This window comes from Telopea speciosissima, chromosome 3 (genome assembly GCF_018873765.1).
Source record: "Telopea speciosissima isolate NSW1024214 ecotype Mountain lineage chromosome 3, Tspe_v1, whole genome shotgun sequence".
NCBI lineage: Eukaryota > Viridiplantae > Streptophyta > Magnoliopsida > Proteales > Proteaceae > Telopea > Telopea speciosissima.
Window position 1 is genome coordinate 58,757,992 of NC_057918.1, and position 27,953 is coordinate 58,785,944.

Below are 27,953 nucleotides of genomic sequence, written 5' to 3' on the forward strand. Positions count from 1 at the left end.
CTTTTACCTCTTGATTATGCAGGAAAGCAGATCCATGTCATCCCAGTCAGTTTTTGGCCGCAACAGTTGGCGATTTTTTGGTTGATGGGATACTATTGGCGGCCAAGATTCTTGGGATTCATGTCAAGAACGGTTGATCCCACTCGAAGTCCCCTTTGGTTCTCACGTATGCTTTTTTCCCTCTTGATTCCGCGTGAAAGCAGATCCATGTCATCCCAATCAGTTTTTGGCCGCAAGAGTAACCTATCCAATAAAAAGGTCAAGAGTTCAATCGGCCTTTCTATAAAAAAAAAAAAATAAAAAAAAAGATTTATGTTGGTAAACTTTGTTTCCCTTTTCAAAATATTCTTTGGTGGGGAATTCATTTCTTATTGCATGTTATTTTTGTTTTTTTGGAATTTTAGCAACAATAGACAAATTAGATCCCATATTAGATTCTTGGTCTATATTTTTACATTTGTTTCTTTTGTTGGTTGTTTTGTTTGTTTTGCATAAGGCCTTTCCCTTGGCTAGTCTGCTTGGCAATTGTATTGTTTATTATTTCTTCTTTTAATATGTTTTTTCATTCACCCAAAAAATAGACAAATTAGACCTTGAATCCTATGAACAATTTTTCTCGACAGATTCTTCCCTTTTGCATAGAAAAGTATGGTAAAAAACTTCAGAGTTTCTCTCCTTTAGAAAGTAATTAGAGAACCAGGAGTAAGCAAAGTTTATAGAACTTGTCGTTCAACCCTCCTTTCCCTCACTTCACCTTCCTTTCATTGTCAAAGCTCCATGAACACTCAACCACTCGTTTCCGCTTTTCCATTGCAGCTCTATTCATATCTGTAATATATATGTACAAGCTATGAAGCTCTGATATGACATTTGTTGATGAATTTATCATTGAAGTCAATATACTTTATCCAAAGAGGTCGGAGCTGCGGAAAGGCTATTTGAAGCCAAGGCTTTGCTCGGCCATTAAAGTGAATTACACCAGCTCTTTCAGCATCTGCAGTGGTTGTGTTATCTTGATATCCAAGCCCCAACATGTGCCAAAACGGATCGATGATGTGAACATGACCATGGAACGCTATTAGACTAGGGGGTAATGTCCCCAATTGCCAAAGACTCAAATCTGATTTTAAGTTCTGCAAGAGAAAATAAAAATCAACTAAGTAGAAATATCAACAAACATGAATAATTTTTTAAAATTTTACTATAAATAATAATTAAGCTTCCATCTTAAAACTAATTAGTTCAAAGTGGGGTGACTTTTTGTGTCCCTTATACTTGATAGTTGGAGCACCCACAGCCGATGTGGGATTACCTCAATACTCCCCCTTAGGTGCAGACCTTCAATTGTGGGCTCTATCTTCATGGGTGGAGTAGGGCCCATCATCGACAGAGGCCCTACGTACCCGCTTTGATACATATTAAGGTTCCATCTTAAAACCAATTAGTTTAAAGTGGGGTGGCCTCTTGTGGCTCTTACACTTGATAGTCGGAGGACCCACAGCCGATGTTGTATTACCTCAATACCAATGAAAAAGATGGAAATTTGACTGAAACAAGGAAAATTAGAACGCTCAGGTAGAGCAGGGTCATTGCTTAAAATTATGATACCATTGATACGAACTTTGAGAGAACTTAACCCCATAAACCAGCTTATAAAGTGAGGGAATCAACTATATCAATCCACACCAACTCTTGATCCCCGTTATGACTAATATGGAATCATAACAATCACACTAGCAAAATTCTATTAAAAAGTGAGGATGGAGGTGATAATTGTGGAGTTATAATATACCTTTTGAAGCCAGTAATGGTAGGTATGACTGATATTTGTCTTCCGCCAAGCCTTTAGATCGAAGATGTTCATGCCGTATGCCCAAGCACATACATTGGGATCGAAATTCTCTGATATCAAAGGATGTGAGAAATTCAAGTAGTTCTTAAATCTCTTGGACATGACAAACTTATCATCACCATGGCATGTTTGCACTGCTCCATTGACTTTGCCTCTCATATTAATATCCCAAAGAGGTGAGAGATCAGTTTGAACCACGATATCATCATCTAAGAAGACAACCTTATCAAGACTGGGAAATAGCTGCAAAATGGTAATTCAATTGCTTATTATTAACTTAAATTAACACGTACTATAGCTTTCAAAGTTTCAAATTCTTAGGTTAATTACCTCAGGCAAATGTATACGTATGTGATTCATGACGGAATTATACTTGGGACTAAGAGCTTGTAGCTTGGATGCAATGATATAAGGCTTGTCGGTGTTATTTGAAACAATTGCAGATGATCCACCTCTGAATTCTGATCGAATTCTCTGATCCTTCTCCATTGCTTCCAACACAGGGACCTTTCCCTTGGTAAACCAATCGAAATGGTGCAAACCCTTAACTTCAATGATGGCAGGAGTTAAGGGGTGGAGGGAGAACCAGGCGTGCATGGAGTTGTAGCTTTTCTGGTCGGTGATGATGTGAAGCACAACCTTCTCGGGGTGCAACGAGTTGCGAAGGAGAGATGTTGCGACGACGGAGGTTGCCAGGACATTGTCGGATGCCAACACGAAGTGGAAGAATGAGTTGTCTACTAGGTAAGGTACGAACGCTGGGGATGGGAGTTGGAGCCGTGCGCCAACATTGGTGGAGTGCTCGTTGGCCAGTCTTAAGGCCAGGCAATGTAGCTGCTTTGGTATGCTACTTGATGCTACATGACGGTACAGGTATTCTTGGATCTTGGCTGCTCGAGTCTTTTCCTCCAGTAGAGACACCTGAATTGTCAAACCAGAATATCAATACCAGATAAGGGTGTCAAAACCAAACCAAATCCAAAATCGAGCCGAATTAACAGAATCGAGCCGAACCGAATTAATTTGGTTTGGTTTCGGTTCAGATGTATGATAATTTAATTCGGTTCAGTTAGGTTTCGGTTTCATGTCCAGACCCGTCGGTTTGGACCGAAACCGAACCAAATACCCATTTATTCCCAAACCCTATATCTTTTAATATCTTTTGGGTAAATGATAATTAATAAAGTAAAGTAACCAAAACGGTATGCACCAAAATCAAAATGATAATATCTTTTGGAACAGCTAATTTTGATGTATTTCTCTATGATTTTATTGATGTGTTTTCTTTTGGAATTATAATTTTGATGTGTTTCTTTAAGGTTTTGTGAGCATTTATTTATACAAATGGAGTTCTTCGAGAATACAACAAAGCAGCAACAATGGATGAACTAGCAACGTATAAAAGATGGAATCGTATTATAATGTATTAAAAACCGAATTAGACCCGAATTAGAACAATTTTTTGAAATCGAATTAGAACCGAGACCGAACCAAACCGAGGTGTTTCGAATTCGGTTGTTAGTCCCAGAACCGACTTGGGTTTCGGTTTGGTTTCGGATCACACCCACAAGGCATGGAACCAAACCGAATACCCGAAACCGAACCGGTTGACACCCTTAATACCAGACTAGGGGGTGAATCTGAACTGGGCTGGTCCGGTCTGTCAATCGAATCAAACAGTTGAACAATTTAACCATGGAAAATGGGAAAATAATTGCATTAGGGTGATTCAGTAGGGGTATGTTAGTAAATAGTAACTATGGTTAGCTGTATAAGTTCCAAAATGTAAAGCTCTAAGGACCATTTGAAGTTTTCACATACGCATCAACCCTCCTCTTTTATTGTTTACCAAAAAATACTCTTTACTTTTGTTCGGACTTGAGTTCGTTAGCAGGAAAAAAAACCACCATTTTTTTTGGGTAACGAAAAAACCACAACTTATATACATATGATAAGGGAAAAGGCAGGGTGCTAGAGGTATACCGTAAGCTAGCACCCTATGTGTTTTTCTCTCTCTTCCTCACTTTGAGGAGTAAGGGAATCATTTCAAAAGGGGGAAGAGAGAGAGATAGACATATAGGGTGCTAGCTTACGGTATACTGTTAGCATTCCCATCCCTCTCTCGAATGATAAGTATTCGTCAATGTCTTATTCTTTTTCACCATTTGATTGGATTGGGTGAATTAGCTAGTTAATGCTCCTAGTCTGATCATCTTGCGAGCTTGGTCCTATAATGGCATTACAACTCCACCACCGACCACAGCCACCGGTGCTATGAATATTGGTTGCCAACAAGGTGGCTCAGCCACTGGTATTGTTACTGTGGTTCCTCAATATGGTTGTTCCCTCCATCAACCTTTGCATTAAATGATTGTAACTCCATTCAAACGGTTACATATTTAAATGCTCAATATGCGGTCAGTGGTTACCCCACCACATTCTTTGCTATAATGGTTAATGCCCGTCAACCTCCGTAGTTCACCGGTGGTTAACTATTCATCAGTTTCAACATCTCCTAGTGGGAATAAGTTTTCGCAATTTCATTTGTTTCATGCACTTAAGGATCATTATGGGGCGCACCAATCCCTACAAGTAAGGAGTGGTTACACTTCCGTTACAGGTGACGAGTAGTTTCCTAGTGGCAATGAGCTTCTTCAATCGGATATGAATCATAAAAGTCTTCAATTTCTCAACAATCAAACAACACTAATCATAATAGCACATGTGGCCAATGGTATGTCAAATATTATAGCATTACAAGGACTCTCTACGAGTAATGCCCTAATGGATATGACTGTTACAACTCATTTGGCATCTAGTTTGGGATCATATATTTTCGTTTTTATTTCAAGGGAGGAAAATAGCGTGGCTGACTCCTTTGTCAGGGGCCCGATTCTTGATGTGTGGAACTGTTTGGCCCACTTCAATTTTATTGTTTCATGAAGCTTGTAATTCAGAATCCATGTGTACTGCACGTTTTTATCAGTAATTTGTTTACCAAAAAAAAAAAAAGTTCTCCATAATTGCAACCCTATGGCAATAATCATGGAAAAAGTTTCTTTGATCAGCCACCATCATAGGATTCACAAACCCTTATAAGGTTTTAGTATGTTCTTCAAAATACCCTCTCATATGCATCTGAAGCCCCATGGTGAATGGATTCACATTCATCATGGTTTAAAGGAAAACTCGGTCCTTTAGTTATTTGATGACTTGACTCTTTCACCTTACATAATAGTCTTTCCTTGTGTCATCGATAGACCCAACTGCTCAACTCTTTTCCTCCTCCCTCCCCAATAGAGGCGGGCTCCCATTCTCATAAGTGAACGTATGAGAATGGGTTCCAACCATCCAGATGGCATCCACTATGTGTGGGTCCCACCATGTGGATCCCATCTAGATGATTGGAACCCATTCTTGTACGTTCACGGACGAGAATGTGAACCCAACTCTCCCCAACAAACCAGAGCTTGGATCACATACCTGTATGTGAAGGTTTCGTGCATGGTTCCATGGTATTAACATATATTGCCCTCTCTTCACGACACTCTGATTGAGTTTCTTATTGAAACTCAATCTCTTAACCAAGGCAACCCTATCCCATGTAATCACATAAAATATAGAATCCCATACAATCCCAAACTTGTATGGCAAGTGTATCGGACTAGGGTTCCCACGGTTTCTCCTTGTAAACGATTGTATATATTGTCTCCTTGATAATATACTGAAATCAATGAATGAAATACAGTTTGACATGGTATCAGAACCCACCCGTGCTTTGGTGTGACAATATTGGAGCGACCTATTTATCCGCCAACCCGGTCTTTCACACCCGCACCAAGCACATTGAGATCGAATTCCATTTTGTACGGGAACGTGTTGCCAATCGTTAGCTCTCCGTTCAGTTTATTTCGACGACTGATCAGATTGCTAATGCTCTCACCAAAAGTCTCTCTACCATGCGATTTCAGTTTCTTCGGGACAAGCCGAAGGTCCATCAGGCTGAACCTCCATCTTGAGGGGATGTATTGACATATATTGCCCTCTCTTCACGGCACTCTGATTGAGTTTCCTATTGAAACTCAATCTCTTAACCAAGGCAACCCTATCCCATGTAATCACATAAAATATAGAATCCCATACAATCCCAAACTTGTATGGCAAGTGTATCGGACTAGGGTTTCCACGGTTTCTCCTTGTAAACGATTGTATATATTGTCTCCTTGATAATATACTGAAATCAATGAGTGAAATACAGTTTGACATGGTATCAGAGCCCACCCGTGCTTTGGTGTGACAGTATTGGTGCGACCTATTTATCCGCCAATCCAGTCTTTCACGTCCGCACCAAGCACATTGAGATCGACTTCCATTTTGTACGGGAACGTGTTGCCAATCGTCAGCTCTCCATTCAGTTTATTTCGACGACTGATCAGATTGCTGATGCTCTCACCAAAAGTCTCTCCACCATGCGATTTTAGTTTCTTCGGGACAAGCTGAAGGTCCATCAGGCTGAACCTCCATCTTGAGGGGATGTATTGACATATATTGCCCTCTCTTCACGGCACTCTGATTGAGTTTCCTATTGAAACTCAATCTCTTAACCAAGGCAACCCTATCCCATGTAATCACATAAAATATAGAATCCCATACAATCCCAAACTTGTATGGCAAGTTTATCGGACTCGGTTCCCACGGTTTCTCCTTGTAAACGATTGTATATATTGTCTCCTTGATAATATACTGAAATCAATGAATGAAATACAGTTTGACACGTGGCAATGCATGTCATTTTGCTTCCATATATACCCCCTCCATGTTGCTATTAAGAATGTTTAGCGGGTATAAATAGAAACAAAAAGACATTAGAAATTTTCAATTAAAAAAGTTTTTTTTTTTTTTTTTTAAAAACAAAAACGGTTTTTTTCCCAACCAACTAGGGTAGACTTAACAAGTAAAATGTATTTAAAAACAAGTAAGCTACCTGACAAAGGTATTTAAAACAGAAAGATGGTCCTCACCAAAGCCTTTAGCTTCACAGAGAAGGTCTTCAAATCGGATTTGCTGCTCTTCATCTCTGCTACAAACTCCTCTAGCGACTGTGGAACCTCTGATCTTCCTTTAATCTCTTCTAATTCATCTCCACTCTCTTCTAAGATTCGATATATCTCTTCTGGGACATTCTGCAACAAAAGCATTAAAATCTTGTTTACAGATAACAAATCACTCAATATTCGATCTCAAAATTTTCTAATTTTCAGAGATTAATTACCATCGACTCCGGCTTTCTTCTCCAAATCCTCTTCCCCACGCAACCTACATCATATACCATTTTAATAAAAAGAAAATTATTCAGAGAGAGAGAGAGAGAAGGCCAATTCGACTCCTCTACTTCCGCCTGTCCCTATTGTTGTCTGCGCCCCCACACACAAGCAAAGCAGAATATACCGCCTTACTTTTGCCCAAACGCCTTACACAAACGAGGTAAAGACGGTACTTTCCTCCGTGCTTGTGTGTGGGGCGCACGGCAGTACCGGGCAGGCAGAAGTAGAGGAGTCGGATCCGAGAGAAGGCTGAGAACACAAGAGGACGAGTAGTACCTATAGTGGAACAGTTGTTTTCGTTCTCGATGGTTTCCATTGCGGTCAAAACGAAAGCAAAGCGAAGTAAGAAAGTGATGAACAAAAGAGAATAGAAGACCATCCGATACGAAACCCTTCTAGAACCGACCTTTACTTTGATAAAATCCCTTACCCCTTTACCAGGGAAGACCGTTACATGGCGCAAGCTCGGGGATATATGAAGTTGCATTTTGAGAGACACGATTGAAAGGAGAGAAAGAAAACAAAACCCACTGAGGGTTCTTCTTCTTCTAATTGTAAGTCTTGATCTCTGTCTATAGTTGTCTCAGTTGAAGATGTTGGAGGAAGTAACATAACTCAAATGAATTGCAGAAACCCATCTGAAAGAGAGATACCGTAAAAAGAAGGCTATTGCAATCCTTCACCTAACCTTGCTTAATATTTAGGCCTATTTGTTTTCAGGGCAAGAAAGGTTGTTCGGGAGAAAAGGACTTGGGATCGACTTAGAGGGTGTTGTGTATTTCTTCATGTTTCTAGCATTTGTTTTTTTCTTTCTCATGATAGTTAATATAGTTTTTTAAGCTTGGTTTTGAAGTAGGGGATTATGTGTTTATTAGTTTATAGAAGGAATAGAATAAATAAATAGTTAAAAAAAAAAAGGAAGGTTGAAATTTGAGAAGGTATTGTTTGGTATTGCTAGCTTCACTGTGCCTCCAAATGAAGTTTGGAGGATAGAGAAAGGGGGGTTTGAAAATAATAACGAGGGTGGTGGTGTTTGAGATTGACAGAACAGCTTCCATTAATGGAAAACGACTTATGGGATGTCTCTCAAACGAGAGCTTCTACAACAAATAAAGAGTGCCAAATGGACTTTAGAGGGAGGGTGGGGTTGGACCGTTGGAGAGCTACTGTTTGATAAAAAATTTCTTCTTTCTATATATATAGGGAAGCAATTTTCTGTGCACTCCCATGTGTCTATCTCTCTCCTCCTTAAAACAAGGGGGCAGAGGTGTCTTTCATACAGAGAGGAGAGAGATAAACTCATGGGAGTGCTGGCGTAGGCCACACTCCCGGACAGAGAACTTTTTCCCATATATATATATATATATATATATACTTGGGGGTGTTTCTTACGCCCTCTCATAGAGCATCGTGAAATGATGCCCCTGCCCCCTGGGTAGATACCCAGTTATGCTCACTCATTGGCCCAGACACTTATGTAGAGACTATGCGACCAAGTAGAGATCTCTTGCCCATATATATATATAGGTAAACTTTCATGTGCAGATGCATGTGGGGTTTGGTTTTTATTGTGGATATATTAAATGTTATTCATTGAATAATCATAGTATATTATGTTGGCAGTCATGGGATCATCTCTTGATTTACCCAATCCCATAGGGATTGAAAAGATCAAAGTTGAATTTTTTAGAAATCCCATTGTGGTTTTAGTTAGCAAGTAGACTTGTATTTGTAACTAACAGAATGTTGTGTGCCGTATATTGAGGTGTATTATCTAATAATTGTTCGACATAAATTGATATGTTGATTAAATCAATGATTCAAATTGGTATTTTACAATGTGACTCATTGGCAAAACCAATACGAAGATGTGACCACTTTAAGGTTAATGGGGGTATTCTAATCCTTTCCATTGTGGAGTGGGTAAGAATTAAGGTTTTGTATTATATATACACAATTAGGGTCTTTGTAGTCTTTTGGTCTCATTCTCTGTTTTTTCAATCAAGAATTTGAGTGATGCTCATTAGAGAAGAAGACTGTGGAAAATCCAAACCAAATGATCTATTCGTGTTCGTCATGAGAAAGCTTTGCTAGTTCTTCTTCAACACACCTAAGTACGAGGTACACATTGTTTCTCCCGTATTCATTGTTTAATCGTGTTCTAGTTTTCGGTATGGGATTCAATTAGGATTTTATGCAAAACCCAAGGTTGTTCTAACAAAAATATGAAAGAGTTAGGTATTGTACCACCAAGGGGATGCTTCAAGAACTTTGTCTCGATGATCTTTTGAAGCAAATTCCACCGCAAAATGGCCTCCATCAAAGACTATTACTTCGTTAGCTTGCAGGATGCAGGGGCCTCCAATTAGCCACCATAAAATCGCTAAGAAGTTTCCAATCTGGATTAATACAGCCAAAAACATAACCATATATGTACAGATCTTCGGTTAGAGACCGGGAGAGTGATCTCTGATTTTTATCTTTTTTGGGGTTAACAATACTAAGACTTTGAGAATCTTCCTTCCTCTTTTCTTTTTTAGCTCAACTTTTCAATGTCATGGCCACTTTCATTACTCTTTGCGAAGCCTTTTCTTTATGATGCTTTTCGCATGGTAGAGTGCCATTTCTTGGGTCTGGGCGTTGTTCTCTTGTACGGCAAAGAGTACTTTTAGGTCCCGGATCCTCTCTAGCGGGCCAGTGGGCATCCAATGGTTGGGCAGCACAACAGGTATTGCCAACCATCAGATGTGCACTAGGGACATTGTAGAGGATCCCCTTCCGTACCTTTATGACCACAAGCCGGTAGTGAATTACGAAGGTGTGATAAAGAATTACTTGAAGGGGATAGATGGGGTAGGAGATGATTGTTTAATGCAACAACCATTAATATTGGAAGGTTAGAGGTAGGGTGAAGGAATGTAGCTCAGTAAAGAGGAACATGGAGTAGGGGTGTGTTAAAAGAAGATGACAAGGCGAATTGAAGGATGGAAAACTGCTAGTGATTGAATGAAGATGGAAAATAGGGGCAAGTCTTTAGAAAAAGCTTCAGGAAGCAATGGGAAACTTTGGGTCTGCCAAGAAGTAGATCAGAGGCGAGGAGGGATACGGCCTGGGGGGGTTCCCCAACCAGACGGGGGATGAAGAGCATTTGTTGTGAGACATTGTTCATTACAAGGTCATGCTTTATTATGGAGTACTATGCGGAGAAAAGGCCAAAAAGTACACTACCTTTCGTTTGTTCTTTGAGTTTGGAAAATGGTTTGACGAGGAGCCTGGCCAATGTGTTTAAAATGAGTGCCTCTAAATTCTAATCCAACTGAGACTGCTTTAATGCCCTGTCATGCCAAAGGGCTTGGCCAACTCGTTTAGATTAACGAGCTGATACACCTGCTCTGGTAGATTTCAAGGAAAGAATAGCGGGGGGAGAATACACTTCACGGGGTCATACGTCATAGGAAGGCAATAAAGACCGTAATAATTTGGGGATAATTCTTCAGCTCCAGAAACATTACCTCAATAAATAATCCTTGAGACTTGCTGCCATTCTGCAATCAAAATCTACAAAGCTGCATATGGTAAAGGGCAATCATGCATTAACCCATCGAACACAGGAAACCTGGAGCCCTTTTTTTAGCATGTTTTTTGCATAAAATCATCACAAGAGATAACACCACCAAATGAACCCATGTCTATGGACTTAAATTCTCAACTAAAACATATTGAGAATTCATCATCTCAAAGATTTTTAGACACTTCGTATCCAACTCTCAAGCTTCAAATGAGTTAAGGTGACGCACAATTTCAAATATTGAAAGCTCCTTGGAAACAATGGAGATCATCTTCGGGGTCTTTTATCACCTCGAACAGCAACTAGAACAAAAAGAAGCTCTAACCACTAAAGCATGCTGGATATTAGCCTATGAGGCCAAGGGTTCAATCCTGGGATAAGGGCTACAAAATGACAAAGCTGATATTCAGAAACCAAAACTAGAATAAGAAAAGGCTTCAGTATATCCAAACCTGCAGTAACTTCACTGGATCCATGATCCATAGTCCAGTGATCCAATGAACCATAGTGAACTACCTTGTATAGTGCAAATGTGAACAAAATTAAATGTGAAAGTCAGACACATGCATCTCTTACCAGTTTAAGGAAGAATCATCATGAATTAATTTGTGTGTGAATCCAAAAAACTGCTCCAAAGTTGGGGAGGTAAAAAGATTAGAATCGGTACGTTCAGGTCTGTTGGGAGAGATGTGGAGCTGATACTTGATGAACCTCTGAAACAGAGTAGCAAGGATTAAAGAAAGATTCGAATTTGTGCATTCTATAAGGAATACAAGAAATTAAAAATCAATGGCAAAGTAGCAGGAGAAACAGGTCACGATTGTTGAGTATGGAAGATGGATACATACAGCCAGCTGAAAGATGATATCAGGACTTGTGTCAATATGCCAATCTGGTTCCAGTTGCCGAACAAACGATGTCCTGCCATTTTCTGTGCTACAGAAGAGAACCTGCAGGTGCATTTGGTACAGAAATAAAATTTAGCTGCAAATATACCAAAACATAAGTTGTGATGAAAGAAGGAAATAGACAGATCTTCGGGAGGGGTGCACAACACTGTATTGGCAAATAAGTTCATTCATATGAATTTTGTGGACTTCAATCACAAGTATCAGAGAACTTAATGCCTAAAAATTAAAATCAAAACTGATCAGTTAAATATTGCAAGTGGTCCACAAGGAGCAAAACCAGTGTTGTCGGGCCCAATCAGAACAAATGAATGTGTTACCAAGTTTGGGGTTTATTCGAATAATTTCCATGGGCAATGCCACATTTCACCATATCAATGGCATGGAACTAAAACTCAGCCAAAACTGATCGAAATCTCCGAGTTGTCTTGGTTTCGGACCTGGCCGAAATGAAACCCATGGGCGAAACCCAAGTTTTGAGCCCCGAAGGCCTAGGGTCAAAACCTCAAAACAAGATTCGACACATCTCAGTTCCAAGCCTGACCAAAACCAGACTCGAACCGAGATTTAGAATCTTGCTCCATGGGCAAATGCCACATTTCACCATCAACAGGACCTGTCTTAAAACTTCTTCTCAATCTAAACTTCACAAAGTTTACTTTCCCCTTCCCCCCCCCCCCCCCCAACACCCTAGGGATAACTATTTCATGCATCTATAGTATCAAATTTAGCTTGCTCCAGCCAAAAAAAATTCTGAACAAAGTGAAACGGTTCTGATAGATATGTAACAGATTCTTGCTATGTTACAACTCAAGGTACACCAAACATTATTAGCAAGAGGAGAATTTAAGAAGTATTAAAAGAAAAAGCAAAGAACTACGGATGTAGAGTATCTACAAAAGTATAAATTTGCTAGAAATGAAGCTAAGAAGATTGTGGGAATAGCAAGGGCGAAGAAATATGAAGATCTTTATAACAATCTGAGCATAAAGGAAGAAGAAAAGTTATTTATAAGATAGCTAAAGTGAGGGAATGAAAGCATAGAGATCTCGAAGATGTTAGATGTATTAAAAGTGAATATGGTAAAATACTAATAAGGGATGAGGACAATAAGAAGAGATGGGAAGGTGATTTCTACAACTTACTAAATGAAGACACTTCGAGTAATAGTGTTCCAGAAGACTGCATTATCCATCAAGACACCATATGTCGTAGATTTAAACGAAAAATTAGGGTGTCTAAAGTAAAATAAACTTTAAGAAGGATGAAAGTAGGCAAAGCACAAGGCCCAAATGAGATCCCAATAGAACTGCGGAAGAGCTTAGGAATCTGTGGTTTAGCTTGGATAACCAAGCTGTTTAATAAGATTATGAGCACAAGGAAAATGTCAGATGAATAGAGGAGACACATCATGGTTCCAATTTACAAAAATAAAGGTGATATTCAAAGTTGCAATAACTATAGAGGCATAAAATTAACGAGTCATACTATGAAATTATGTGAGAGGATTATTGAAACCCACTTGAGACAAGAAACTACTATTACGGAGAACCAATTTGGTTAATGCCATGAAAACCCACAACAGAAGCTATTTACCTAATCAGGAGACTTGTGGAAAAATTTAGAGATTGCAACAAAGATCTCTATATGGTCTTTATTGACCTAGAAAAAGCTTATGATAGAGTCTCTAGAGAGTTAATCTAGAAAGTTCTAGAGAAAAGTGTTTCACGTAAATATGTAGACATAATTAAAGATTGAGTAAAGATTTTTATGATGGTGCGGCGACCAATGTAAGAACTATGGGGGGCCAAGGTAGTGAATTCCCAATTATAATTGGGTTACATCAAGGAACAACTATAAGCCCTTATTTATTTGCAATTATCATGGATGATTTAAAACCAGAGACATTCAAGATGAGTTTCCTGGCATAGTTGTCACAGCGTCTAGGCGATCCAAGGCGTTGGAGAGGGTAAAAAATCAAGGCGACATCAATTAGGCGACCAAGGCGCCTAGACGCATAGGCGACGCCTTGACAACTATGGTTCCGTAGTGTATGTTTTTTGCTAATGATATTCTTTTGGTGAATGATACAAAAGCAGGGATTAATACCAAGTTAGAGTAATGGAGATGAACCTTGGAGTCAAAAGGTTTTAAGATAAGAATAACGAAGACGAAGTATATGGTGTGTAATTTTGGTTACACTAGGACGGATAATGAGGTGGTGAAAATTGATGAGGGAGATTCCGCAAAGTGATTATTTAAGGTATCATGGCTCAATCATAAATAAAGGCAGCGATATAGAGGATGTTGTTTCGCAGAGAATTAAAATAGGATGGATGAAGTGGAGAGGTGCGTCTAGAGTGTTGTGTGATCGGTGTATTCCTTTAAAACTTTAAAGGAAAATTTTATATGATAGTCATATGACTGGCTATGATATATGGTGAAGAATGTTGGGAAATTAAGAAACATCATATAGATAAAATCCATGCAGCAGAGATGAGGATGTTGAGATGGATAAGTGGACAAACTAGGAAGGATAAAGTAAGGAATGATCATATTAGAGCTGGTTTGAGAGTAGCTTCGATACATGATAAGCTACGAGAAAGTCGTTTGAGGTGGCATGGCCATGTTCAATGGAGGCCTTTGGATGATCTAGTACGGAGGAGTGATTTGATTTAGATTGAAGGAACTAAAAGAGCCAAGGGCAGACCTAAAATGACCTTTGCATAAGTGATGAGGAAAGACATGCATAGCTTAGGCCTTGTAGCAAGTATGACCTCAAATAGAGTAGATTGGAAGGCAAGGATCCATGTAGCCAACACCATTTAGTTGGGATAAGGCTGAGTTGTAGTTGTATTAACAGAAAAAGCAACACGGAGCAAGATTGAAAATTTAATAACAATTCAAGGTCATGGGAAAAGATAGTTGGTGGCAATGCTACAAAAATAAAATATATAATTAGATACATTTATACAACAATGAGAATTTGCACAACTGGATTAGAAATACATCTTAGGTAGAGACAAACTACATCCATAATTCCACAGGAATCATGGTTCATTGGTATTTTTAAAACTGCGAGTTATATCTTTCCAATATCTGATTATTACCTTATCTTTAACCAAACCACCGGATGTGAAAATCCCAGCATTCTCTAATGCCAAAAGAACTTTTTCCTGCACAGAAATGTTCCCTTCCATGGTCAGCATGGACACTAGAGTCAACAAGGACAGCTGGCAAATAGCATAAGAGAGGTCTGGCTCAATATCCAAGCACACAAATAGGTGCAAGAAATGCACATCAGATCAACACCAGTATGCATTTGGACATAATAGGCATATCAATACTCAGTATCGTTTTAATGTTTTAAAGAAGGGAAAAAGAACACTGCCTGGCAGTGTGGTGCCTGCCCAGACACAAAGGGAGGCAAAACGACTGCCTGGCCCCCGTGAATGTGAAAAATCACACCTCTGTTGTTCTCCCGCGTGTGCTGTGAATGGCCCCCTGCTGGCCTAGGGGCCACGCTGCCAGGCAGAGAACCCTCTCCCTTTCATGAAACAATAATATAATGCCCAGGGGTTACATGTGCATATTTAAGAAAATAATACTAGACACACCCCACTTTCATCATCCAGGATTCTTTCCATAAGATAAAGATCACAGAACTTTGTGATCTCCAGCAATACTTCCAGCACAGAAGACCTCACAGTTGCTTGTTTCTGTCCAAAAAGAGGAGTAGACAACAATATCAGTCTTTTGAACAGTTCCACTCATAATAAAAGAGAAAAGACATAATAAAAGGAAAAAGTCCAGAATACCCCCACAGTATTCTGGCCCATACAATCCAACAAAATGCATAGGGGAAAATTTGAAAAAGCAGAGAGAGATAGAGAAAGAATGTTCCACACCTGAAGCTCCTCTGGACTACTCTCCTCAAGGATTACACCGAGCAATCGGCATGTAACCTACAAAACGAGGTAAAAATATCATGATACAGGCTATTTAAGGCTATCTTTGGTATGATTTATATTTCTATTTTTCTAAGCAGTTTTATCACTGTAGGCTTTTTATTTGATTTCTGGTCCTTATTTCTTATTTCTTATAAATAAAAAATAAATTGAAATTTACAAATAGATGAGGATCTATTTATGATTTATGGCCTTAAACAATATATTGTTATTTATGCGCTAAACCTTGAATGAGCATGTGCTCTGCTCAAAGCCGAGGGCATTGGTGACATTTCATTTTTTTTTTTTTGGAAACAAAGGTATCAAAACCCATTTTCACCTTCTTCCCCTCTTCCTTGTTCAAAGATTCTCAAATGGAAAGAATCACTGGCCAAAAACATGAAGAGGCGAGGCCGACAACAGCAAAGGTTCTGGGACCACCATAGTACGCACCCATTTGGATGAAGACAGACTCAGATTGGAATTGTTCAGTTGAGTATGAGATTAGTGTTCAGCCCACTTCAGGAAAAATTCAACGCTTTCTTGGTCTCCCTTCGTCTCCTTTGCTCCTCTCTAGTCTTGCTTCTCTCTGCTGCTGCTTCCAAAGCTTCAATGAAGTCATTACAGAATTTTGGCTATGAAATCCTGTCAGGATCGGACAGTCGACTGCCACACTGTAGCTGTAGTGGGACAATGATCCGATGAAAGCTTTGGTAAGCGCCAAACATGAGTTTTGTGGGTGGGCGCAAAGGGGGGGGGGGGGACCAGGATAGACACTTACTTATGCCAGAAACCAGGACAAACACTTATTTATGCCTAACATCATTTAAGTAAAAGCTTTGTTTTGAAAGCTTTCCAACAAGTCCAAGATTGCTTAAATTTGATTTATATTGAAGGAGTTATGTACCGGTCAAACTAAATTTAGTGTGTGCGAATTCTGACAAAATCGCACTGAATGAAAATATTTTTTTAGACATAAAAAAAAAGAAGAATATTTTACCGCACTTTTGGTTTTTCACAATGTTTTACCAAATTAAAATTTATGGAATTTTTAGATTTGAAAAAACCCAAGCATTAGAAAGTTGAAAATTGCACCTACTGTCGAAAATCCAGTTTTTGTTCTTGAACTGGGGGTGTTGACTTTTTTTTCCTTTTGAAATTTGATTTTTTAGCTATTTTTATTGGATTCAAATAGGGGGGTATTTGCTTATTTATGAATAATATCTGAAGTAAATGAAATACAAAAACATTTACTTAAATGATATTAGGCATAAATAAGTGTCTGTCTTGGTTTTTGGCATACATAAGTATCTGTATGCCAAGGTTTGCACAGATAAGTGTCTGTATACCAAGATTTCCCACCGAGATCTCGAGATCTGGCACTCATATAAAGGAGTTTGGGTCGAGATTCTCGAGAGCTCGAGTTGTTGCACTTTTTCAACTTGAAAGCCATCTTGTCTCAACCCTGGGAAAAAACGAGATCTTGCGAGTTTTAGTTCTGTGGGGGGGGGGGTGGGGAGGACACAACTCTGTTGCACATGAACCCGAAGAGGACAGACAAACCTCTCTCTCTCTCTGATGTTGATTCATCACCAAAATAGGCTTGTTTCTATACATGTTGGGCCTTTGATCCCATGGGTTTTCGACGTGATGGGTCACTTTTATGGACCTAAAGTATGGGTAATAAGGTTGCATACGGGATTACATGTTTTATTTCCCATACTTGGTTTTATTTCATGTTTTAAATTGAACCAGTCCAAAACTGGTTGAACCAGTGGTTCAATTTAAGTAAAGTTGGAATATTCTTTTTTTATTCTCTAGGACTTTAATTTAAGTATCTAGTTGGGCTGGATTAGGACTCTGTTTTTATGGACCTAAAGTATTGGTAATAGGGTTGCATAAGGGATTAGATATTTTATTTCCCATACTTAGTTTTATTTTATGTTTTAAATTGAACCGGTCCAAAACTGGTTTGAACCAGTGGTTCAATTTAAGTGAAGTTAGAATATTCCTTTTTTATTCTCTAGTACTTTAATTTAAGGGCTGGATTAGGACTCTGTTTTGAGTCTTTTTTAATTTCCTATTCAGTCTAAGTTACCTAATAGGTTAAGGATTGGGTTAAGCCTTTCCTTTTTATTGTAGGAGTCTATTTTTAAGTCTTTTGTATAAGGTTGTAAGGGGGCAAATATTGAACACAAATTTTGATATTAATGAAAAGCTTTTGCTGCTCTTCTTCTCCATTGAAAATTTTTGTCTTATGTATGATCAAGGCTGGTAGGATCAGTGTTTGAGCCGATTGACTCCTTGCGATGGGAAGCCCAGGTGGTTTGTTGGTGGGATTGGTGTTTGATCCAATCGACACCTTGCGGTGTGAAGCCCGGGTGGTTCTTTGAAGCTTTCTTTCAATTCTTTGAAGATCTCCTTCAAGTTCAAGATCAAGATTCAAGATTTATTCAAGATCCTCTAACCAACTGAGCTACCCTTGCAACAACAGTAAGTTGAATCATCCCCATCCCCAATCTTCTTCTCCTAATCCTCTACATCCCCAAGGCCTTCTTAATCAACCAAGGAAAGCTCGTAGCGACATGACTATTAAAGAAATGATGGGAACTACAAAAATATAGAAGGGAATGCTCAATTCAAAGATGAGAAACTTGAGGATACCCATTCTTCTCCTAATCCTCCAAACCACCCCAAAACCCTAATTTTCCCACCCATCTCTTGAAACCACCCCATGATCCCATCTCCCAAAAGTCTTAACAAACCATTCAACTAAGAACACCTTCACATAATTGAATCGAGTAATCTCCTGCCCAATTGGAATACTCGAACCAAGCTGTTTTCCCATTACCCCATTCAAACCACAACATCCCACCTATTTCTGGAGATCATCCCATTACCCAAATTCTTCACAGACCAATCCAACTATCAGAAACACAACATACTTGGATCGAATTTCATTACCTACACTAGGAATAATCAATCCAAACCCTAGCCCCAAATTCCCATCCTAAACCCTAGACCCCCTCTTTTCCTCTTTTCCTCTTTTCCAAAACCTGAAACCCTAAACTTAAGTTGCTGCCCATTCAAATTTACACACTTCCATCCATCAAAACATCTTAGGAACCTGAATCGAATTTCATTCCCTACACTAGGAATAATCAATCCAAACCCTAACCCCAAATTCCCATCCTAAACCCTAGATCCCCCCCTCCCCTTTTCTTCTTTTCCAAAACCTAAAACCCTAAACCTAAGTTGCTGCCCATTCCAATTTACACGCTTCCATCCATCAAAACATCTTAGGACCTTCATTGATAAACTCCCCTACCTTGACATAACCCTAACCCTAATTTTACCAAAAACCCTATTTTGACCTAGCTGATTCACCTGTTCATAACAGATCCTGGTTTACCAGCTCCTAGTTGGTCTTCTACCAATCTAGGACTACATTATACTGGCTCCTATAGTTGGTCCTCTCTCTCTCTCTCTCTCTCTCTCTCTCTCTCTCTCTCTCTCTGTCTCTGCTCTGAGCTGGACATGGTCGGTAACCAGATTCATCAAGAGCCATAAAGAATTCAAATGAGAGGGAGATGAATATCGTGTTCATCAATTTTTATTCAATATCTTCAATCGATATGACTTAGGAGTATGTGTTTGGTGTTTGGGAAGAAGGAAAGAGATAAATAAGTGGTTTATGATAAGTTGAATGGGTTTTGAGAAGAAAATGTAAAGGAGAGGTTTCAGAGAAACACACTTAGTGAAGGTAGGAAAAGACCTTCGAAGTGATGGTGTGTATCACAGTTAGTGTTTTATAGGTAATTATTCCATTTCGAATGAGTTTATCAACAACCAAATGGATTCTATTCCCGAATTCATAATGTACATAAGCAACCAAACAAATTCTCATTTTAGATTACAAATTATTTATCAAAATCTATTTATAGAAATAGCAGAAAAGGAGAAATATAAATCATACCAAAGAGAGCCTAAATTCCATGATAAGGAAGAAACAAGAATCCCTCAAAAAAACTAACAAACATGTCCAATTCATCGCACCCATGAAACCAAAGAACACTCCAAATATATGACACAACCCCAAACTGCATCAATCAAAGTAACCCAGATTATTTCACTGGTATATCATTAAATTAAAATGGAGGAATTATTAGCCTTCCCAGCTTTGAAATTGTTATCCTAGCATGGAACATACTAAAGCACATTGGGTACAAAAGCAGGGTACTGAATAACTAATCTCCACAAATTGAGAAAGAAAACACATTATTCAGGGCTAAACTATTTCAGAAAAGCAACTAGAATTTTAAAATGTGTCCTTAATTATCGTCGTCCAGCTTTCTCTCTTCTCTATCTCTCTCCTACTTTCTTCTTCCTCTCTTCTCTATCTCTCTCCTACTCTACTGGTACTCTAAGATTCAGATAACATCACATGGTATCAGAGCTTCTCTGATAACTTGGCTCAATACAAGATTCTGGTTTTGAAGATCACTAACGCTTTCGGTTGAAGGTTGCAGCAACCTGTGATGCTTTAAAATTTGTTTCAGACCCTAGTGATGGTGATATGATGATACACTAGGTAGGGTCTCTAATATAGCTTTATTGATCTCCATGAAATAATCAATCAATCGGTGCAAGTTCATTGAAGTTTTCTGCTGGCGGCAGTTTATGGTCCTCTATTTTGATGGCAGTGGAGATTTCAAATTACTCTCAACCAGATAAGCGGATGGTGTTCATACTTTGAGGGTCTGTTAAGCCACCATGGAGGCATATTCAATCCACAGTTTGGTACTCTCCTAAGCTTGCTGCTGTCTTCCATTTAATTATCTAAAACAGAGGAGGCAGTACTCTGTTTTTCTGGTTTTTTTTATTTGGTTCGAACTTGCTGCTGTTGCTGATCGGTCCAGAAGATCACCCTAATATTTTGGGGAGTTCTAACCTCTCTTTTGAAGACAACTCGGTACTTGTTTCAGGTCTATCTGACCTGTTGATGTTGCTTTCTCAATTTTCACCCCAAAATTTGAGTTTTTCAACTCAGAATTGAAGTTTTGGACCTGCGGTTACTTCAGGTCACCTTATATCAGTTCCAGATTGTGGGTTTTCATTCCGTATCAGTGTTCTTACATCACTCCAGTCTTGGAGATTTATTTGTGCTTGAAATAGTCTCTCAGTTGATTCCTACAGTACATTATGGCTGAACCAAAAGCTACTTCAGACATCGTGAATGTCCAGATTACAACTATCAAACTCTCTGGAGTTTCCAATTACTTTATGGGCTCAGGCAGTTAAAGTCTGTATTAATGCAAAGGGCAAATTAAAATACCTCCAATCTGATCCCCCATCTGCTAATTCCAAAGACCCTAATGAGATAAAAGCATATGAGTGGATGCATGAGACTGAAACGCTCCTTATATAGCTGTGGAATAGTATGGATCAATCTATTGTCGCGAATGTTATGTTTCACCCTACTGCCAAAGGGGTATGGGAAGACTTGAAGCGTACCTACTGCCAAAAGGGTATGTTGACTACTTTGAGACCTTCGCACCTGTGGCCCGACTTAATTCTGTTCAAGTGCTTATCTTCTTAGCAGTGAATCTCGATTGACCTTTGTTTCAGCTCAATATTAAAATTGTGTTCCTTTATGGTGATCTTGATGAGAAGGTTTATATGGAGCAACCTCCAGGGTATGTTGCTCAGGGGGAGAATGCATCCAAGGTATGTTGCCTTCACAAAGCTATATATGGGCTGAAACACAGTCTCCACGTGCCTGGTTTGACAAGTTTAGTAAAGTTATCTGTGGATATGGGTTCAGTCAGTGCTTCTCCAATCACTCCACGTTCGTTTGCCGCAGAGGGGACAAAGTTGTCATCCTTGTTGTGTATGCTGACGATATCATAATTTCAAGTAATGTCTCTTCTGGTATTGAAGAGGTCAAGGCATATATTCATCGGCATTTTTAGATGAAAGACCTAGGAGTACTCAGGTACTTTTTGGGTATTGAAATTGCTCGTTGCAAGAAAGATATCGATTTGTCACAAAGGAAATACGTCCTGGACCTTCTATCTGACACAGGCATGTCAGGTCGTAAGCCTGTTGACAACCCTATGGATCCAAATCTGAACTTTGGGGTGAGTGACGAAAAAGACTAAGGATAAACATCAGTTTAAAAGACCTGTTGGGAAACTTATTTATCTGAGATTCACTCATCCAGATATTTCCTTTGTAGTTAGAGTTATTAATCAGGGTGTCGGTGGACCTCAGCACTATGGGGTTATGTTTCTAGTTAAGTGCATTAGTTGTTTCCTTTTCTTATTGTAATTAGATTTAGCCATTTAGGTTTCAGTTTCCTATTATGAGTTGGTCATAGGTTTAGTTAACTAAGAATCCTTTTACATTGTAATTCTGTTTTTATCTTATATTATACATTGAAGCTGGTACGATACACATCACCCTCAGATGCAAATTGTCTAATATCTAACTAGCATGTACTAGTAAATTCTGGAACTGCAGTGGCCATCAACCAGACATGCTTTCCAGAAGCCCCGTGCATTCCACTTGAGCTACCTGCTAAAAATAAGCAATATCTACTATATCTCCATAAATGCAAGCATCTCAAGCTTTCCAGTTTATACCAAGGTCCCACTTATGGGGGGGATAGGAAGAACTCTAAAACCCTCCCGGATAAGATCCCAAGGCCCCACTCAAATACGAAGACCCAAAATCGACTGAAAACCAAAACCTTTCAGATTATCACCAAACTCTAAGAAACAATAGCCAATACGAAGGATAATAACCCTTCAAAAGATGGAAATGGTCTGATGAGCAGTTTGGAAGTAATTTAAAAAATAGTGATGTCCCAGGCGGCAATCCCTGAGATGGAAAATTGAAATTAAATTCAATCTAACCAACGGTTTAGTCTAAAATTTGGATCAGACCTTAACCTCAGTAGTTTGTATCAAAGCCCTAAGGTTTCACAACAATCCAAATGCTGGATTATAAGTAATTTTGAAAACACAAATTCTGAAATAGAGAAAACTGAAAGAAAAAAAAACAGAGAGAATTTTAAGTATCTCACAAACCAGAAATCAGTAATCTGAACAAAGATCAGAGTAGAGAATTAGACATTCACCTTCCAACTCAGCAATCCTAGTAGTGAAAGGACTGACAAATCACTGACAGCAACAATGGCAGAAAACAAAGGATTACTTACTTGAGAAGAAGAAGATATGACTAAGCATCCCACCTAGCCTCGACTGGAATCCCACCAGCCATTAATGGTATCCCACCACAAAGCACTGCATCTCATAGCCACCGTCTGAGTCTCACAGAATAAAAGAAAAGGCTCAAGCCAAAATCTCATTAATCAAATTCGTGTACAGGGCTGTAGCCCCTTGCAAACTTATATAAAAGACTCAAACACTAAAAAGGAAAGGTCTAATCCAATCCTTAACTAAAAAGGTAACATAAACTGACTAGGAAACTCAAATAATGAAACAAACTAAATCAAAACATGACTCTAACTAAAAAAATAAAGTAAATCCCGTTTTCTTATTTTCTACCCATATTTAGGCCCGTTAAAGTGGCCAATTACAAAGTAAACCCATGGGATCAAAAGCCTAACACAAACTTTATTTTCAATAAAATAAGCCATTTTGGTGATGTATCACCCACTCAAAGTAGGTGCATTCCCACAGTGCAGGAAGGTTAACCCAACCCAACATCTCAAAAAAGTAGATCAGAACTCAAAATTTTAATATAAAATAACCCTCTATAGATGGATTTTCAATAAAATACGCCATTAGCAGCTCGAAAGCAGCAAACAGTGATAAGGTTCCCGGGTACCCCAACTGGACTTCACCGCTCTACTTTGGGCAAGAAGAGGAAGGGGTACCATCCCCAACATCGAGACAGAACCAACACCGGCTTCATCATCATCTTCAACCACTGTCACAGAGCATTTTGGTGATGTATCACCCACTCAAAGTAGGTGCATTCCCACAGAGCAGGAAGGTTAACCCAACCCAACATCTCAAAAAAGTAGATCAGGTCTCAAAATTTTAATATAAAATAACCCTCTATAGATGGTGCCATGGCCTTAAAACCCTGGAGGGCCTGGGGCTAATCCACCATGGTGCATAGATATGCCTTAAGATGGAAAAAATTCTTTTTCCAAATGATATATCTCTCTCATCACCCCCCCCCCCCAAGAAAAAATTTATGCTTTAAAAATAAACGAAAAAACAGGCTAAGCCACTCTCTCATCACCCCCCTCCCAAGAAAAAATTTATGCTTTAAAAATAAACGAAAAAACAGGCTAAGCCACAGTGCTTCTGAAGGTCCTAACAACTTGCCCAATGCCTTAAACTTTCACATATTACCCTTTGTGCCCTCATGTACCCGCTGCAAAGATATAAGAAATGTCAAGTTGTGATTGAACATGCAATGTACCAGACTGTAATTCACTTTATTGGCGGAATGGGGGTTCACTTTCCTCAGTTACATGGTTGAACCACTCAATAATCTGTAGTCCAACCAAGTTTAGCAGAAATGCTACATATTGCACTTCCGATAAAATTTCAATTCCCCTGATAAGATGGCATTACATATATCACCACTTGGTATAAGGTTCTAAACACGCCTCTCATAGGATTCAGTGTAGGGGTTGACCAGACCCACAAAATTGTATTTACACATGTTCTGCTCCACCTCAATATCAATAAACAAATCATTATATCAAAGAGGTTAACTAACAGATGAAAGGTGATGCGATTAGTGGCTTAATAGATGGATAAAGAGGATAAAATCAAATACCTTCCTTGCTTCACTCAACCTTTGTCTTACTATTTGCCCTAGTGTTGGCTGAAACAAAGAAAGCAAAGAATGTCAAAATACAGAGAACAGAAGTAAGATGCAATTAAATTACAGAAACAATGACATTATTATACCTTTACTGGCTGGAAGAACTCATCAATTACATTCTGAGCTCTTGAGTCCTCTAAAGATGAACTGAGTCCAGAAGCGACTGTAACTGCAGTACTGACACCAGAACTACTAGGTGTTTGGGCCTGACGTTTGGGTCGTCTTCTTTGATGTGTTGGAGGAGTTCTCAACAACCTCCATGTAAAAACAATAGCAATAACAAGCCCCGCAAGAGCACCAACACTGCGAGTACTCTGACATCAATACAAAGGTAGTTAGAAAATCCCATTTATCAAAAATGTTAATTTGCATGTGATATAGCTTTACTCAAGATAATTGCCAAAATGTAAGACACTTGGCCTCATCCCCCAACAACTGACACCCTCCGAAGCACAAAAAATAGGGTGAACCATGAAGACAGTGTAAAATTCCGATAAAATCCAATATAGTCCAATGTTGAAGTTTCTAATGACTAAATCCAGTGATTAGTGCTACTTCAAGAAGCAAAAACATCGACGGAAAGGACATATTGGGAGTAGGGCAGTAGTCCACAGACTTTACAATGTTTTCCACAGTCCAGCTCCAACGCAGATTTTCCTTCTCCTAAATCAGTTCTAAAATATGATTAGGAATGGATTATTCGCCCTTTGGATAATCAAGGTGGCTGTAACTTCAATTCTATTAAAAACTATCATTGGAGAGCTAACAATCCCATCCCTTAGAAACTTCCATTTCTAAATAATCAATCCCTCCTCCCACAATACCAATATGAATCCAGTTCATGAATCATCGATCTCTATATTAAGTTCCAAAAAGAATTAACAATCAGCAGTAGAAATTTAAAAAAAAAAAAAGAACAATTTGTTTGAAGACTAATGAAAAGGAAGAATAACCAGAAGAAACAATGGTTGTGAGTAAAACCTAACAGATCCGCAACCAAAGCAAAGAAATTCGAATGGAGATATGAGAAGAGCAGGTAGAGTTGAGAACCAGATTATCTGGGGAGATCGAGAAGAGGTTAGACATCTGGACGGTAAGATACGCGCCTAATCTCTTTAGCAACTGAACTAAGTCATCCCTAGAGGAATCAGCCATGGCGGAACTCCAACCGTATTCTTCCTTAGCCTTATCGTCTTAGATAAACCCCAAAGCTCTTGAATCCGCCATGTTTTCTGCAAATTTCGCGGGTTAAACCCTACAACGCGGGGATCCTTTTCTTCACGTTAAGGAGAGAGAGAAAGATACAGAGAGAGAAACTTTGTCGACGGGCAGAATGGACAATAACAAATTCCTTTCTCTTTGGCGAATCCGTCTTTCTCCTCATTTCTTCTTCTTCTTCACATGTTTTTGTTTTTTTTTTTTTCTTAGTGCAATACAAAAAATTGAATTGAATGTAAGTTCTGATTCGGCACGTCGCGATGTACCGATTTAGATTGTTTGTCTCCGATGAACCATTGCCACTACCGTCGATCCTTCGATTTCAAACCCTAATAAAAGCTTTATTTTTTTTTAATGAAATAATAAGAGTTTTTTCGCCGCTGCATAATTTCTTGGGGCCACCCACCTGAGGCTCACTAGGACCCAAAAGCTCCCGATTCGTGTGTGGCGCGGGGGTCATATACGAGCCCAGGGGGGATTTAGTCGGCCTAAAGTCGGATACCCCTCCTATCTCCAAAAAATAATAATAATAATAAGAGCTTTATGAAATGTATGCGGAGTGATTTAAGTGTGATAAATTGAACTTCACCTGCTGTTATCGAAAAATAAAAAAAATTTACCAACAATTGCCTAGTGCAGTTGATTAGCGCGCTTCATGCCCATGCTCACCAGGAGGTCTCGAGTTCGAGTCTCCTAGTTGGTACCTTTCCACCTCCTTAGTCCTCCCCTAAAAATGTAAGATATATATAAAAGCTCTCAATTCCAAAAATAAATAAATAAATAAATTTCACCTGACAGCAAGGATTTGAATCTGAATCCATTCAAATAAGCCCGCCGATCCTTTCTTGGATCGGACCTAATTCCTAAGAAAATAAGTAATGAAAACTTTAAAAATTTGAAGAGAAAAAATAAAGGGATTCTCGCTCTCTCCACCTTCTTTAGAGAAGGTGCCAAATACTGTCTTTAGCCTTTTCAAAGGAAATTTTTTATCCTCTTGGAAGAAGAGAATGAATAAGGAGTTGTCACCTAGGTTAGGGTCTAGAACCTACAAAATAAAAACATTCTCTAATAAAAAGGCCGGTAAAACCAAAAGATAGGTGCAAGTTAGGTTGTGAACTAAAGAAGGTATTTGGCACCTTGGTCCACCAGGTTAAACCAGTATTCCTATTTTTTGTCAAAAATAAAATAAAATATTTACCAGAAAAAAAAATAACATAGAATGCAAAACATAAAAGTAAACTAAGAAGGAAAGTAAACACATACATTTTTTTTTGGTAGAGAAAGGGAATCTAATAACGATTAAAAAAGAGAAATATCAGATAAGTACATATTGGTTCTAGTTGATCTGGCCTTAATAGCCAAATCATTAGCCAGCCGAACAAGTTCTCTATGTTGCTTAATAATACATATATCATGGAATACAGACAGAAGGCTTTTGATGTCCCACAAAATAGTGAAGATTTCCCATGGCCATTGCATAGTTTTTGGAGTGAGCCTGTTGTTGGTGAAGCCTGATTTGGTCCAGAAAGTGCAGTTGAGACTTTCGGAGGGCCATTTCAACCTCAAAACGACTTCGGAATGCCAAAAAATGGCGGGGCTCCATGCGTAAGGTTGGAGTTGTGTTGGGCTCGTTGAGATCTTTAAAATGAGTACTTTTGAGCCATGTGTTATGTTTTGGTCCGACTCAGGTTTTTTGGCATTTTTTGGGTTAGGGGCATTTGTGTACTTTCTGGAGTTAGGGTTTTCCTATATATTGTTCTTATCTCTTTGAGATAAGGTTATGAGGGTTTGTAACATTTTCAGAGAAAATAGTGAAACCAGATCTATTGCTCGGCCGTGGACGTAGCTTCCATCTTGGAGGTGAACCACGTAAATCTCTGTGTTATGCGTTGTGTGCTCTCTCTCTATTTTCGTTTTTCTTCTGCAAATCGTCATTCTGGGCGTTGTTTTCTTAATAGAGCCACTGTGTCAAATTACTGTAATCAGTCCAGACATTGAGACTAGTGCCATGTTCTTCTCAAAGCTGCTGAAGACCGATTCGAAGTCCTTGCACTTCTGTTTCCTAAGCTGATCCTGCACGACCAAAGCCAGCACAAGAACATCAAAGCTGTTTGTCAATAAAAATGACTGCTGCCCATCCTGCATCTCCAGTTTCTTGAATATAACTTCCATCACAAATTATGGTTACTGATTTAGGTAGGATAAGGCTAAGTATATCCATGGTGGATAAGGGTGCCTGTAGGGGATTTGGTAGATGAGTGAAAT

General features: G+C 38.9%; 2 protein-coding genes across 10 annotated transcripts; both read right to left on the reverse strand.

Annotated features, from left to right (window-relative positions):
- Positions 1-586: 586 nt before the first annotated feature.
- Positions 587-7,726, reverse strand: LOC122655783 (probable galacturonosyltransferase 12). Its single transcript, XM_043850109.1, has 6 exons — positions 7,453-7,726; positions 7,125-7,168; positions 6,874-7,035; positions 2,183-2,773; positions 1,793-2,095; positions 587-1,133 (listed from the first exon to the last, which is right to left on the reverse strand). The coding sequence occupies exons 1-6, from the start codon at positions 7,661-7,663 to the stop codon at positions 849-851; spliced, it is 1,596 nt and encodes a 531-aa protein (XP_043706044.1). The 5' UTR covers positions 7,664-7,726; the 3' UTR covers positions 587-848.
- Positions 7,727-10,841: 3,115 nt separating this feature from the next.
- On the reverse strand, positions 10,842-25,772 carry LOC122655784 (peroxisome biogenesis protein 22). 9 transcript variants are annotated; one of them, XM_043850112.1, is made up of 10 exons: positions 25,521-25,772; positions 24,557-24,784; positions 24,423-24,470; positions 15,561-15,617; positions 15,270-15,371; positions 14,763-14,828; positions 11,593-11,694; positions 11,320-11,457; positions 11,197-11,232; positions 10,842-11,093 (listed from the first exon to the last, which is right to left on the reverse strand). In XM_043850112.1, the coding sequence occupies exons 1-10, from the start codon at positions 25,623-25,625 to the stop codon at positions 11,031-11,033; spliced, it is 945 nt and encodes a 314-aa protein (XP_043706047.1). In that variant the 5' UTR covers positions 25,626-25,772; the 3' UTR covers positions 10,842-11,030. The 9 variants fall into 9 exon arrangements, with proteins under 9 accessions (XP_043706047.1, XP_043706050.1, XP_043706045.1 ...); XM_043850115.1 differs by having other exon boundaries at positions 10,842-11,115; XM_043850110.1 differs by having other exon boundaries at positions 11,191-11,232.
- Between the last annotated feature and the right edge of the window lie 2,181 nt (positions 25,773-27,953).